Genomic DNA, 16,076 nt, shown 5'->3' on the forward strand with positions numbered 1-16,076 from the left:
AGGCTGAATTAGGAACAACTTCAGGAAGAAGGATCTGTTTGGTAAAGGGGGTCTCTGCAAATAAATTCTGATGTGCATACCCATTTTTATCTTTCCCTTGGGGGTTTCTTACTTTTTTACTGGCACCACAGAATATCCGCTGTATCTTGAAGGAAGTTCTTTCCTGTTCTGCTTTTCCTATTTTAACTAAGTTAACTTGAGAAAATGTTATAATTATATAACTGGGGGGGAAAATCATTAATTGTATTGGTTTCTTTTTCTAAAATTCCTGGTTTTAATGAGATCAAAATCTTCCTTAATTGAGATAGTGCACCCCTCTCCTCATTATGGCTGTGGCGCATTACTTCCTGTCATATCTTAAGCTCTTTTATAATTGTGTATGTTTTCCTCCCCTCCCTACACCCCCTTTTTCAAAGTTGCATTCCCAAGATACAGCGTAATGCTTATTAGTACACATAATGTATAGAGTCGGTTAGGCAAGACTTCCCAGAAATACAGACCTGATTTTTATTTTTTATTTTTTTAAAAAATATATCTTTTTATTGATTTCAGAGAGAGGAAAGGAGAGGGAGAGAGAGAGATAGAAACATCAATGATGAGAGAGTCATTGATCGAGTCCACAACCCGGGCATGTGCCCCGACCGGGAATTGAACCCCAATTGCCTGGATCCTAAGTCGACACTCAACCGCTGAGCCACGCCCGGCCAGGCAGACCTGATTTTTTAAAAAAGCTCTCATTCTCTACTTGCAGGCAGTCTAACAGTACTTTTAACTCTTCAGTAATTATTGAGAATGAATGACCCCACTCACTGATAGGAGACAGCTAAGATTGGGGGCTAATGTTTGAAGGCCTCCTGTGTTCTAGGCACTTTAATACTATATTTAAGTGTGAGGATAGGTATTATTTGTATTACAGGTGATTAAACTAAGGTTCAGGAAGCTTAAATGGTTTTCCTAGGATCTTATAGTTACTATGCAATTTAGCTGGAATTTGAATTGATATTTGCCTTGCTCCAATTCTCTGCTTTTCCTATTGATCGCTACTCTCTCTGCAGGAAGGTGAGACATAGGATCATAATGTGTGGAATATTTGTTTTTATCTTTAAATTCTCAGTTTAGCTTTGGGTTTTTATTTTTTAGATAATTAACATACATAAAATTCATACAGCAGATTTCATTCAATATCATTTTGTTACGTTAATGAGATGCCGTTAGGAACTTAACTCTTGTTTATATCAGTTAACTTCTGGTAAAATTGGTTTTGTTATATAGCATTTCACCACAGTTCCAAGAACCTATTGACAACATTAGGTGAGGACTTTATACAATTTCAGTGGGTTTCAGTATATTCATAATGTTGTGCCAGCATCACCACTAATTCCAGAATATACTCATCACCCCAAAAAGAAACCCTGTCCCATTGATAGTCACTCCCTGTTGCCTTCTCCACCTAGCCCCTGGCAACCACTAACCTACTTACTGTCTCTTTGGATTTGTCTATTGAGGATATTTCATATAAGTTGAATCATAATTTAAGTGACTTTTTGTGTCTGGCTTCATTTACTTAGTATAACATTTTCAAGGTTCACCCATATTGTAGCATGTATCAATACAGTTGACCAATGTGAGGTTTAGGGTTGCTGACCCCCATGCAGCGAAAATCTGCATATAACTTTTGACTCCCTAAAACTTAACAGCTAATAGCCTACTGTTGAACAAAAGCCTTACCAGTAACATAAAAAATTAATTAATACATATTTTATATGCTATATGTATTACATACTGTATTCTTATAATAAAGGGAGCTAGAGAAAAGAAAATGTTATTAAGAAAATCATAAGGAAGAGAAAATACATTTACAGTGTTTTTTTTTTTAAAAAAAAAAATCTTTGTGTTAGTCAACCCACACAGTTCAAACCCAGTTCAGGAGTCACCTATACTTCATTTCTTTTTATGGCTGAATTACATTCCATTGTATGGATATACCACTTACTATTTTTTATCTTTTTCATTATAATCATCCTAATGGGTATGGAATGGTATCTCACTGTGATTTTGATTTACATTTCTCTGATGATTAGTGATATTGAACATCTTTTCATATGCTTGTTGGCCATTTGTGTATCTTCCTGGGAGAAATATGTGTTCAAGTCCTTCGCCCATTTTAAATTGTTTTTTTTATTATTGAGTTGTAAATTGTAATTATTATTGAGTTTTTAAATATATTCTGGCTTCTAGGCCTTTATCAGATAAAGATTTCCAAATATTTTTTCACATTCTGTGGATTGTCATTTCACTTTTTTGATAGTGTCTTTGGTGCACAAAATTTTTAATTTTGTTAGAGTCTAATTTACTTTCTCTTTGGTTGTTTGTGCTTCAGGTGTCATGTCTAAGAAACTTACCCAATCCAAGGTCATAAAGATGTTCACTTCTAAGAGTTTTGTAGTTTTAACTCTTACATTTAGGTCTTTGGTCCACTTTAATTTTTGTGACTATAACATCAACTCAATAACAAAACCAAATAACCCAATTTTAAAAATGGGTAGAGGACTTGAATAGACTTTTCTCCAAAGAAGATATACAAGTGGCCAACAAGCATATGAAAAGATGCTCAACATCACTAATTATTAGAGAAATACAAATCAAAACCATGAGATCTGAATCATTTCACAGCCGCTATAAAAAAGGAAATAAGTGTTGGCAAAGATGTGGAGAAATTGGAACACTGATACAGTGTTGGTGGGAATGAAAAATGGAGTAACCACTATGAGAAACAGTATGGAGGTCTCTTTTAAAATTAAAACTATAATTACCGCCTGCCCAGTGTGGCTCAAGTGGTTAGGCATCGACCCATGCACTGAAAGGCTGCCTGTTTGATTCCTGGTCAGGGCACATGTCCGGGCTCTAGTCTCGATCCCTGGTAGGGGGCGTGCAGGAGGCAGCCAGTCCATGTTTCACTCTCACATCAATGTTTCTCCCCCTCCCCCTAAAAATCAATTAAAAATCTTTAAAAAAAAAAAAAAAGAAATGAAGCAGCTCTGGTTGAAATGCAAGAGTGGAGGGTGCAGAACCTCCCTGTTTCTTCCTCCCTTGCTCTCTGTCCTTTCTCCTCCCAGCACCTTGGAAGCATCTTTAGGGAACCCAGAACAGTTTGAAAACTACTCAGTAGTTTGCAGATGAATAAATTAAAGCTAAGGGACCTTAAATACTGCCTTGTGGTCACTCAGCTAGTTATTAGCTAAAGCTTTTCCACCTTCTTACTCATTCAGAAAATGTTTGAGCGTCCACTATGTGCCAGGTGCTGTGCTAGGAGAGTTCTGTAGATACTATCAGGGAACAACGACAAGTTTCTGACCTCAAGAAGTTTTTAGTTTTAGTGTGTAGTAGAAGGAGATAAACAAGAAAATGGGTAATTTATAGTATAGGGTACAGTGTAGTAAAAGCATCTATCCATATGGAAGCTCAGGGAAAGCTCTGCAGGAACTGGTTTCTTAAAGAATAAATTGGAGTTAAACCATTGTTAAGAGGAGCTGCAGTCATATACTTAAATGAGGATTATCAGAATGCTTTCAGCTACAAATAAGACAATCCCAGTATGTAATAAGATGCAGGTTAGTTTGTCAAGAAAAAGGTTTTTTCTCATCTTTCCCCACTTCCACTCTTTAGGTCACAAAATGCTGGAATTCCAGGGGTAAGATCCAGACAGAGTGGACAGCAGAGACTCTTTCCTCTTTTTAAGAGCCAAAGGGAACCTTTTGGATTCTTTTCCTAGGCTTTTCCTTTTGCCCCGTTGACCAGAACTGGTTCCTGTGCCTACCCTCAAACCAGTTGCCAGCTGGAGAATGGGGTTACTATGATTTACTCAAACTCAGTAAGATTCACCCTGATGTTTCCCTCTTGTTTATTCATGGCAAAACATTTTTATAAGGGGGCCTTTTTATTGAATGTAGAAACTACTTCCATACAGTTGTTACATGTTACATAGATTAATTGCATGTATCATCTTTGCTTATCTTTCTTTAAAGTATAGTAAGAGTTAAAGAATTCCCAGAGTCATGGTGAGCCCAAGGTGTTGGGATAAATATATTCCAGTTTTTCTAATTTGCTTTTAAGGTTGTCTGCTTGTCATAACACCTATCATTTCAATTTCCTCATAACCTTCCAGTTGCCATTAGTCAGAAAGCTTGTTAATCCTCGAAATGGAAAGCCTGCAACCCAGTGTGTATTTGCTGCAAAAGGAATGTGCATTTCTCCAGAATTTTTCTTTTATATATACACAAACATATACATATATATGTATTTATGTATGTGTACAAATGCCATTTTATTACAGTAACTACAAAATGAATGGGGTTTTCCAGACAGTGGTTCTGTGAGGCCCTTATAACAATTTGTGGTAATCTCCTTTTTACTTGTTACGAATTCAGATTTCACAAAAGTCCTCTCTGCTGGAATCACTTATCATTTGAATCTAGGCTCCAAAGCTAACTTACTACAGAGGTTTTTCCAGGTATAGAGGCTTATTAGAATGCGAGAGAGATAATTATGTCTTATAAAGTAAGGAACTGTCTAAATTAATTATTTTTACTGTGAATCTAAAACTTCTTTGACATTGCAGGGGATTCAGAGCAAACATTTTTCTTGCACTTCCAGAAATTCTAGTGACTTTTTCCTCTTCTGGTTTTTGAACCTGGGAGATGTAAACAGGACTTTTTCTATTATTCTCTCCCCTCTCATACTAGTGGGATAGGTTGTCAGCATCTGCTTAGTTACCAGTTGGTCTTCAGAGTTATCTTAGACATTTTCATTTAATGTGCTTTTATTTTCAAGGTCCTTTATTAGTTCAGTGTTTCTGAAAGTTTAACATGTATAAGAAATACCTGGGGATCTGATTAAAATGCAGATTATGAGATTCTGCATTTCTAACAAGCACCCAAGTGATGTGACCACACTCTGAGGAGCAGAGTTGTAATTGTTATTCTGTATAACTCCATGAAGTCGGATAAGACACTGAAACGTGACGTTTATTACATGCATCAAAGGTAGGGGTCTCTTTTAGAAGAGGGAGTACATTTCCAGATACTAATCAGTTATACTAGAAATTACTCTTTTGGTATTTCTCCTTCCCTTCCCCCACCCCCACCCCCGACTTCCTTAATAAACCCATTCTAATAACTGTATCCAAACAAAGAATTTTTTAAGAGTTGGGAATTCTGGATTTTTCTAGAGCTAGTTTTTTTCTTACTTTGAATGAATATTGTTTATGGTATATATTTTAGTTTGTATACTGTTTGTGCTATTACTTTTTGTGCAGGTTTCCAGTATTATTTATTGCCATTTGTAAGATAAGTAGATTGATTAAATAATATTTGTCATCTTGAAGATTACCTTCCATAAGCCTTTTTTTTTCCTCTGTCTCCTTTTTTAATTTTTACCAGAGAATATGTTTTTATTGATTTTAGAGAGAGAGGAAGGGGAAAAGAGAGAAACATTGATGTGAGAGAAACATCCATGTGAAAAACATCAATCGGTTGCCTCCTGTACATGCCACTACCAGGGATTGAACCCACAACCTTTTGGTGTACGAGACAACCCTCCAACCAACTGAGCCACCCAGCCAGAGCAAGTCTTACTCTCTCTTTTGTTTTATTTCAGAATACTGTAAATTGACATTAATTTGTAGTGATCATATTTGGAAATTGGAAAATAGGAATGTGATATTTTAAAGTCATCCTTTGGGACACTGAAAAGTTTTAATACAAATGAGAGTAAACCTCATTTCTAGTAAAGAAGGAGACTAGAAATGACTTGGTGTTTATCCGTGCCCCCCTGGATTTGTGGTACACCCATACCATGAACAACAAGAGGGGAACTCGTTTAGTAAAGGTCAGGTCCTTAATAATATTGACCAGATGATACCAAGTCACTGAATAAACCAGCTCTGGATCCTCCTTTATGTAAGTTGCATCATTTTCTGAATATTGACATATGGTTCTTTCTAGCAGTTATATTCAATCAGAAACAAGATATCACTGCTGATTTTTTTAAAGAGTCAAGACCTAGATTCACACACAAAACTATGCAAAGTGTGTATAAGACCTAACATTACCATATGTAACAACTTCAAAGGTTTTAAATATACTTTGATGTTGCAAAGTAGAATAAGCAGATTTGAGAGAGTTCCAGTATTCAATAAAGATATAGATAATGCCCTAGCTAGTTTGGCTCAGTGGTTAGAGCTTTGGTCTGCAGACTGAAGGGTCCTGGATTCGATGCCAGCCAAGGGCATGTACCTCAGTTGCAGGCTTGATCCCCAGCCCTGGTCAGGGTACCTGCGGGAGGCAACCAATTGATGTGTCTATCTTACACTGATCTCTCTTCCCCCCTTCCACTCTCTCTGAAAAAGTAGATGATAGATAGATAAATAAAAGATATAAATGATAATGTAACTCGGCTTTAGTGCCGGATTGAGCTATCTTTAAAGGATTTTTAGAAAATATAATCAGAATTTGAGTAGCTGAAGGTAGTTGAATGGCTAGATGGACATGAAGTGTAGAAAAGAATAAATTAAAGCTCTTATTAAAGTATATTAGAGATATTAGAGACAACTATTTCAGGGGCTTATTTTAAGTTGCAAGAATTTAGTTTTATGCAAAATATCAAATGGTACAGTTGGAATTATTTTATTTCACATTATAGAGGTAAATACTGTTTTGTGAAACCTGTATCAGTTTGGATATGTATATGAAAATAATGTCTGTGCACCATATGTTTGAGTCAAGTATAAAATCGATTTCTTCCGTGGGTGATGGTCAAAAAATGTTGAAAGCTATTGTATTAGAACACGGTGAAATGAAGGGTTTAACTCTAGTATGGAGAGCTTTGAGTTAAGGTGGTGGACTAAACCAATACAAGAAATTCTCCTCTTGTTTCTAATATATAGAAACACTGGAGAAAATAACCAGAAAAGGGTGGTATTGATGATTGTGTGGTACTTTTAGAACACAGAGCAGGACTTAAAAGCAAGAAAAAGAATTCTCTAGAGACCCAAACCAAAGAGGACCTAGAAACAGTAGAGAGTGAGTCGATAGTGTACGGACCTCAGGAGAAACTGAGCTTGTATGTCCATATAGGAATGAGAGTCCAGGCACAGGCCCCATGCTACAGCTGCTGCTAGAACAAGGCTCACCCGTAAAACCTAGAAAGGGGTTAGGTCCATAAAAGGATGGAAAAAGCTATCCTTTCCATGAACAGATACTAAAAAATGCCACCGCTCCCACCCCTTCTGAACTAGGGAAGAAACTGTTAATCTCAGGAAATTAAATACGTGGGCTGTGCCCGGCCGGGCGTGGCTCAGCCGTTGAGCGTCGACCTAGGATCCAGGCGATGGGGGTTCGATTCCTGGTCAGGGCACATGCCCCAGTTGTGGGCTTGATCAATGACTCTCTCATCATTGATGTTTCTCTCTCTCTCTCTCCATCTCCTTCCCTCTCTCTGAAATCAATAGATGTATTTAAATAAATAAATAAATAAATAAAGACGTGGGCTGTGCTATAAGAGGTAGAGGGCCTTAATTTGCATTACCAATAACCTAGTGCCAATACTAAGCCTTAGAGTCTAAGATACTCCATAGGTCTTTCCCTAGAAGCAACAACCATAAAACTATCCCATAGATACATCTCAACAACTAGGGGACCAGACTCCCTTGGAACATAACAGCTGCTGCCAAATGACCACACACCCCAAAACAACACAGCACATACACAGGAACCAACTGTTGTGAGAGGTTAGCAGATGACAAATGGTGGGGTCATACTCCCGAGAAACTAGAAGTAATTAGAGTAGTCTAAAAGGACCTTTTGAATTAACCTGTTTAAGAGATTGAAAGGGACTAAGAATTCATTAAACAAGAGTAAAATGTTACCAAAAAACACACACACCCAGGTATATTTGAAAGAGAAACAAATAGAATTTTTAGAAATAAAATTAGTTATCTAGAAAGAGAAATACAAACAATGTAAACTAACCCTGGGAAAATCAAATTACAGAATGTGGAATTTCAAGACTAAGAAAATCAGATTATAAAACCTAAGGTAAATTTGAGACACAGTCTTTGGGAAATCTAATACTAACTTAGTATTAAAGATCTCATTCTGCCAAAGAATCTAACAGATCACAACCAGTGTATCTCAAAGCATCACCCTTTTAGTCTTAAAACTGATTGTCCCTGCTTTGTCCTTTTGCTTTATTACTAGGGAGAAAAATACAACTAATGGCAGTTCCTCTTCCCATTTGTCACTCCTAAGACTTTGGGGAAATCAATGTGGCTCTGGCTCCTTAAGAGAAGGATGGATCCCCTTACGCTAATCTATTCGTATAAATTTGTAAAATGAATACATACTAAGAAAGTCTTTACAGTTGAACTCCTTGGGAGCATATTGTCTTTACTGTTTCTTCTCCATTCATAATTTGATATTCTATAACATTATTATTTCGATCACTAACAACTGCATAGTTTTCTTTAGACATGCTAGCATTTGTATATTATTAAGTCACTTTGATAGAATGTACTTGAAATTGTTTTTTTAGTAGTCATACTGAGCTCAACTTTGATTTTTCCATATCCCTCATGTGCCAGTAGCACACATTTTTGAGATGACTAACTATAGTTTGGGGTATGGTTTGTAGCAATAGAATAGACATTTTTCTGCAAAAGGTAACTGGTCCCAATGGGGTTCAAACTTGTGATCTTGGCCTCATTATCACACTGTTGTGACCATCAGACTTAATAGTTGTATTATATATTTAAATCAGTAATCTTGAAATTGATTCATATTTTTTAAATTACCCATGGCTTAGTTCAAATATGTAATTAAAAATCACTTTGGGACATGTCTCACTTTTTTGTTTGATAGTAAAAGTAACAAGAGTAAAGCAGACAACCAAAGAACCTACCTCACTTTTCATCTTCCCTGTGTTTTCTATGACAGTGAAAGTCACAAAAGTGAAGCTTGCAGGCAAAGAACCTAACTCACTTTACGGAGAGTGCTACGGTACCTTTTTCTTTAGTGAGGCTGTAGCAGGTCTGATGTCAGTCACTTTAGAGACCTTTAGACCTCAGTGCTCATTTATTGCTAAAATGTACCAGCTCTGCTTCTGCATTATGAAGATCATCTGTCAACACTTTGAGATACTCTCCTTTGTTATTGAGCTTGTGATGCTCTACACTGTCAGGTTTTTGCCAATTATAGTTAAGGTACAATGGTGTATTCACCAGATCAAAGTCTCACATTGGCGGTAGAGGAATGATTTGTAAGTCTTTATTCATCTGAATTGTACAATAGAACACCTGAGGAATGCAAATAATCCCTCTGAGGACTCCGCAGGAAAGGCTGTTAAAATGACAGGGTAGAACTATTGTTATTCTGAATTGATGTTTTAGCCAAAGTAATTATTTCTTATTGTTTCATAACAGTTCTAGTGGGTTTTTTTGTTATATTGACCATATTTATGAAACAAAGTGTATGTGATATTTTTATATTATCCTTTTACATGTGTTTGTTTTATTAAACTTTCATTGAATCTATATTTGGTACGTGATTTTTTTAAAATTACATACTTGATTATATCTGATTTGTATAATAAATGTATGTTACATTTTAATGTAGTTTTGTTTGAATAGTATAAGTCTGTGAAGTAACTTAGAATCTCATAATGTTAGTATAGACAAAGTGTTGATATAAATTTTCCCTTTTTTTCATTAACTTACCCTTTATCATTTTGGCTAAGAAAGTATCTCGTTTGGATTTCCTTTTTTAAAGGACACTAAGACAAATCTTTATTCATGTATTTACTGGGTTGGTCTGTTATTTTAAGGATGTGACCAAAAGGAAAAAAAATTATGAAGAGCAAGAACCACTGATAACACATTAAATAAATAAACTCTAGATTAGCCTTGTAAAACAAGCATATACAAACTATTGTGAATTTTTCATTTCTTTATCCCATCCTAAACCCTATTCAGTAGGCCATATATATTTTTTTTAATTTTCTAATAACTCTGATTCTCTGCCATTTTCTTTGATAGGTGAGTGTTAATGAATTTGTAATTTAATTCTTGTGTTTCTTTTCCCCTAAAGTGACCTTAACATTGATTACTTCAAGGATTCCTGCCACAGTTTTTTTTTTTTTGCCATAGTAGCTATTAAAACCTTGGTCTAAATGTGGGAGACTAGTGGAGCTCTGCATGGTATACATTAATACAAATTTCTATGAGATCTATATTCAGTTCTATTCCAGAATTATAGGCATGCACACTATGATTATCTGAGAATGAAAGTTAATGATATTATTTCTGTTAATATTTGTTTACTATATGCCAGGCATTATTTTTTAGGTTCTTTACAATATAATATGTACTATTATTATCCCCATTTTTATAGATGAGGAAACGGAGGCTTAGAAAGGTTCAGTAACCTGCCCAAGATAAAAAGATAGCAGAGTAGTAGCATCGGAACCTAGTTAATATATTCACTACACTTATTTCACTTATGTTCTAACTACTACTTTGTCAGAATACCCTATGCTCTGGAAGAAGAACAAAATCAAGTCATTTTCTTAAGTAACACTCGGTATCAATTTCCTAACTGACTTCGCTTTTCAACCCCTTTTCAATTCAAAGGAATTTATTTCCTCTGCAGTGCTATACTTATGATCCTACAAAAGTGAGATTTATAAGAGCAGTGTGTACATAACCAACTAGGTTTGTAAATCTGTATTTCTGGACATACTTGTTTTGATTAGAAAAGCTCTCCCTCAGAAACAATACAAATGTAAGCTCTTGTTAGTCTAAGAAGGAACTAAACCAGGTACATAGATATTTGGGTGAAACAAATTATTTGGCAAAGACTCTTCAAAATTAGCTGGTACTTTTAGGTCTGATTTCTATACAAACTTTTTGTTTTTTAAAATTTTACTTTGTAAAGTAAGGAAAATAAATTATAAAATTTAGATTTTCAAGGGCACAGGTGTTAACACTGAACAAATTTAGTGTAACTTTTAAAAGTTTTAAGATGTTTGTGTAATAGTTTCTATAGATAATGTGCTAAAGAAAAACTAGATTACAGTAAAATATTATGGCGTATACCTGAAGCAATTGCTGCCTGTTAATGCCTTGACCTTGGAAAGCTATACACAAAAAGATGGCATCATAAAACCGTGCAATTCTTATGAATATGTATGTGCTACTTGATAATAATGAATGTGGTACAGTCATGCATGCACTACAAGATAATGTTGTGCCCTTTTTTGTCTACAGGTTGATAAAAATTAAAGAGTGGGTGGACAGGTGTGACCCAGGTGCCTTGGTCATTCCTTTTAGTGGGGCCTTGGAACTCAAGTTGCAAGAATTGAGTGCTGAGGAGAGACAGAAGTATCTGGAAGCGAACATGACACAAAGGTTAATTTAGCATTCATTTTCCCTACACTTTATTATCAACTATTTCCTTGCAGTAATTTAATTGCTTGCGCTGATAGAATAATAAATGACAGAGTAATTACCATTATAAAGAGGGAATCTTCTCCTTTCTTTACCATGAGACAGAGTGAAAAGATTTATTTTAAATTAAGTTTTTAACTGTCATCTGTCATCTCCGTTCAGTGTTTTAATTATAACATAGGTATTAGTTATGTATATTTTTGAGAAGGAATGATCGCCAAAACTCTTTCGTCATGTTCAGTGGGGGAGGGGAAAGGGTGAATCAGTTGCCTGAATTTTTTCTGAATAACTGTTAATATATTGTTTAAACATTGGATTTCAATCAAGTAATGTTGCTTTCATGACCCACATCCTGGAAATAATTAATATTGGAGGAAATAATCATAGAATGGGTAGATCAGATTTTTCTTTTTTTATAGTAAACAATTCAGAATGATATATTCAGACTAATGCAATTAGGACCAGTTTTAAAAGGGTTTTTTAGAAATAGTTATATGCTTTCTGACCTCTTCAAGTGCATTAGAAAGATGAATGGCCATTTACTAATATCTTTAACATTTTCTACTTGAAATGAATAATTTTAGCTCTATACCAATCTCTGGCACAATCAACTTATATGTTGAGTGAATTTGTTTCATTTTATTTCAGCGCTTTGCCAAAGATCATTAAGGCTGGGTTTGCAGCACTCCAACTAGAATACTTTTTCACTGCAGGCCCAGATGAAGTGCGTGCATGGACCATCAGGGTAAGATTCATACTTATTCATCAGCTATATCCAGTTCCACTCTATTGAATTCAGATTGATATCACTGACTTTGAAGTTTGTCATGGTGGCGGTTAGCTAGTCATTACAGATGAGGTTTTTGTCCAGGATAACTTTAATTATTTGTGAGCTGCTGAACAGTGAAAGTGGAGCGGCATTGATTGAGGCAGGTAACAATTGATTCTGCCTATTACATAGTCTGAATTTCTTCATCCTGTAGAATCTGTCTCCCCTCCTCCTGTGGTCAGAGATAAGACGCACCAGTATTGTGCTTGCTTAATCTGTGTGACTGGGTTTGTCTGCAGTGAAATTGATGTTGCTTTTCATTTTGTATTCGCTAAGTTTGTTTGGGTTGCGGGTGGTTCTTTCCTCCTTTGCTTTGCTCGGATTACATTTTCAGCAATAAAAGCAATATGACATCATTATGCTCTTCATAGATACACAGTTGGGCTCAAAGAGCTAAACTCAATATGTAATAATTCATGCCTTTTGTAATTTGAATTCATAAAGGTAGTGTTTATTTTTTTCAATGTTATATATTCAATCTTTCTTCTTTAAAAATGATATGTATTTTAAATATTGATGTATACTGATTAGGACCAGAAAGAATGACTAATTTATTCCCAGAGGACAATAGAAACTGAACTGTAATGGCTTGCTTTTAAATGTAAATGTATTGTAATATGGTAGTTACTATTGAAAATATTTTGAAATATATGTAGTCCCACATAGTGTTATAGAATATAAAAATTATGTCAGAACTTTTAGAAATACTCAGTGTCTTATTCATTCTTTTATTATGCTTTTTAAAATATATGCTACATGATTAATTTTAGTGCTGCTTTGATTTCTGTTTTCACTGACTACTACAATTTATTGTTACATTTATGTTGATTTAATGTAGATAGGAACATGGAGGCAGTTCAACATAATGTTAAATGTGTTGTGTGAATGTGAGATTCACTTTTCTTTTATCTCCACTCCCCTTTGTAAAATAAATAAAAAAATGTCTGATTGATTTCTAACCAAGGTCCTTTTATATAGACTTACAAAATAATGTCAAAGCAAATCCAAGTTGGTAAATAAATTGCCAGGGTTTATTTTACTATATATTTTAAAGCCTTATAACTTCTAAACCTAAGTATGTGTAACAGGAAAGATAACATGTTCTGGGCTAGAAAATGTGAAAGCTGGTTTATCTTAAGACTGATTGTAAGTATCCATGATTTAATGTGCTAAGATATTTAGTCAGGTAAGCATCAGTGAGTAGCCGTATTAACCCAATACATCTTTTATTGTAAAAACTGTGCTTTATAGTGTCAGACTTCTTATCACTTTAACATGCTTTATTAAGCAGTCTTTAGGTCACCATTATTTCTCAGATTTCTTTCCATGGTTATGTGTGTCTGGAATGTATGTCCTTGTAATTTAACATATGAGGTAATTATAAGACATTTCTCTTCCTACATCAACTCGAGTTTTCCTGCATGATGGTCAGAAGCAGGGTGTATAATGTAAAGTGCTCAAAAATTTTATTATGAAAATTTCAAAATTATTTGCTAAACAGATTATATATATGATTTGTTGAAAATATCTTTAAAATGCCCCTTTATATATTGATTTTTATATGTTCTTTAGATGAGCTGAAAATTTTCAGGCTTTTTATCTTTTTAAAACCTTTGATAATTCATCTTGAAAGTTACTTTAAAATCCTTATTTTTTCCACTGTGAAGAATAGAAAATCGAAATGAAACCCAGGCCAAAACCAGACCACTGCATCTAAATCAATAAAACTTTGGATGACTGTTAGGAAAAACAGAGCTATGCTTCTTTAATATCTACTGATCTGTCTGTGCTAAATCTGCTACACAGACAGTACCCAGTGTTGAAAATGTACTAATTGTGTATCTGACATCTTAACTGATATTAAACTAAGGTTAAGTCGACCCCAACTGCAGATCAGAAAAAAGAAACTCTACATTTACAGTCAGTCAGCTTAAATGCAATTAATTTTCTCTGGTTTTTCCTCTCAAAGAAAGGGACGAAGGCTCCTCAAGCTGCAGGAAAGATTCACACGGATTTTGAAAAAGGATTCATTATGGCTGAAGTAATGAAATACGAAGATTTTAAAGAGGAAGGTTCTGAAAATGCAGTCAAGGTAAGAAAGTATAGTTTCATATTTTGTAATGTTTACTAACAGGAAGATACTCACGATTAAAATGAATAAGCGTCTTTTAAAATGTGTATCAGGGTTTAGTGGTACTATCAGCTGATGGAAGAGCTGTAGATGTTTATATGCTTTGAGATGATTTTTTTAAATGTGTGAATTGTGTTTTTCTAAAACAAAAAAATAAACTAGTTTTAAGTAATTATAAATTCAAAAATTTGTTCACTGATGGCCACTGAAAAATTATACTTATTACATTTGAATATCTAAGATGGAATTAGTATTATATGCTTATGATTAATTCAAAGAAAGGGACAGAAAATTATTCTTACTGAAACTTCATGCATGGTTGTATTTTTTTTTTTTTTTAAGATCTTTGGGAATTTGATTTGCTTTCTCAACACTAGAGGGCAGGTCCAAAATTGTGCTTTATTTAAGCTAATAAATATAATTTGATTTGCAGCCACTAATAGTAAAGCAGTGTTATATATGGGTAATAAATGATTTTTTTTATAATGTAAATTCTTTTTCGGCTTAATCTTGTTTGGCTTTATTAGGTTTTACTTAGCAGAATCTAGTAGATATATCATCTCTAATCAATAGACAGGTCAAGTGATTAAACTGACATTGAAGTGAGGCTTTTTTATCTTAAATTTAATCTGATATTTGGAGACTACCATAGAAAATGCTATAGAATTTAAAGAGATCTCTCTTGTGTTTACTGTTTCATAATTGGAAAGGAATGCAGAAAAGTTTATTTCAAGTTTAGTTTATTCTCATTGGTACCATTGGAAAGTTCACTGAACATCAGAACTTTAATGGAACTTTTGGAACCCCAGGAAGAGGTGGGGGAGAATCTTGGTATAATTGATTCATTGTGGAATGAGAGCCATTTTGTGTTTTTTAAAAATACGTGAGAGAAGTTACAGTTTACAACTAAACAACATCATTAGCTTTCCAGTGGTGTCATCTGTATCCATACATAGGTATGCAAATAGTGAGATTGAACTTTGTCAGGAATGCTAATTAGACTTGAAACTCTCAGGTTATTTTTCAGCGTGGTACATCATGTTGGCATACGTATTTTTCATACAGTAAAGATGATTAAAATAAGGATATTTTTCTATTAGAATTCAGAAATCAGATGATACTTTTTAACACTCTTTATGTAGAAAGCCTGCACCAATCCTTAATAGCTGTCTATGTTGTAATACACTTGAAAGATATATAAATTGTGAATAGTTCTTTTAACAAAACAGGGAAACTTTATAATGTGCAATAAAATAATATTTCCTGCTTGTTAAAATGCTTGACATAAGCTGGGAGCTTTTATACTATAAATCGGAAATGATAGACTTCTGGATTTTCAGCTTAGAATACCATTAAGTATTTTATGTGATTTTTAATCTCTAAAACTAACATTTTAAAATTTGAACTCTAAGTAAATAAAGTATTTATGAATTGTTTTATGTTCTCTTATTCAACAAATATTTACTTGCATATTATCAAGTAGGTTTTAGGTTTGAGAGCAAGATTGTGTATATGTGTGTGTATGTATATGTATTTCTAATACCAGTTCAGCATAACTAATTTAATGCCAGTGCTGTGAACTATATACTGAATAGCTCTGTGTGGGCTTTGTAGTCTAC

At 34.3% G+C, this 16,076-nt stretch overlaps 1 protein-coding gene across 1 annotated transcript in view; it reads left to right on the forward strand.

The window, feature by feature from the left end:
* OLA1 (Obg like ATPase 1) overlaps nt 1-16,076 on the forward strand; it is a 121,448-nt gene that overhangs the window by 103,120 nt on the left and 2,252 nt on the right. Inside the window, exons 8-10 of the mRNA XM_081143537.1 lie at nt 11,318-11,458; nt 12,146-12,242; nt 14,296-14,418. Coding sequence (XP_080999663.1) covers nt 11,318-11,458; nt 12,146-12,242; nt 14,296-14,418 — 361 coding nt within the window. The remainder of the gene's footprint in view (nt 1-11,317; nt 11,459-12,145; nt 12,243-14,295; nt 14,419-16,076) is intronic.

The sequence above is a fragment of the Miniopterus schreibersii genome (assembly GCF_964146895.1).
Source record: "Miniopterus schreibersii genome assembly, chromosome: 7".
NCBI lineage: Eukaryota > Metazoa > Chordata > Mammalia > Chiroptera > Miniopteridae > Miniopterus > Miniopterus schreibersii.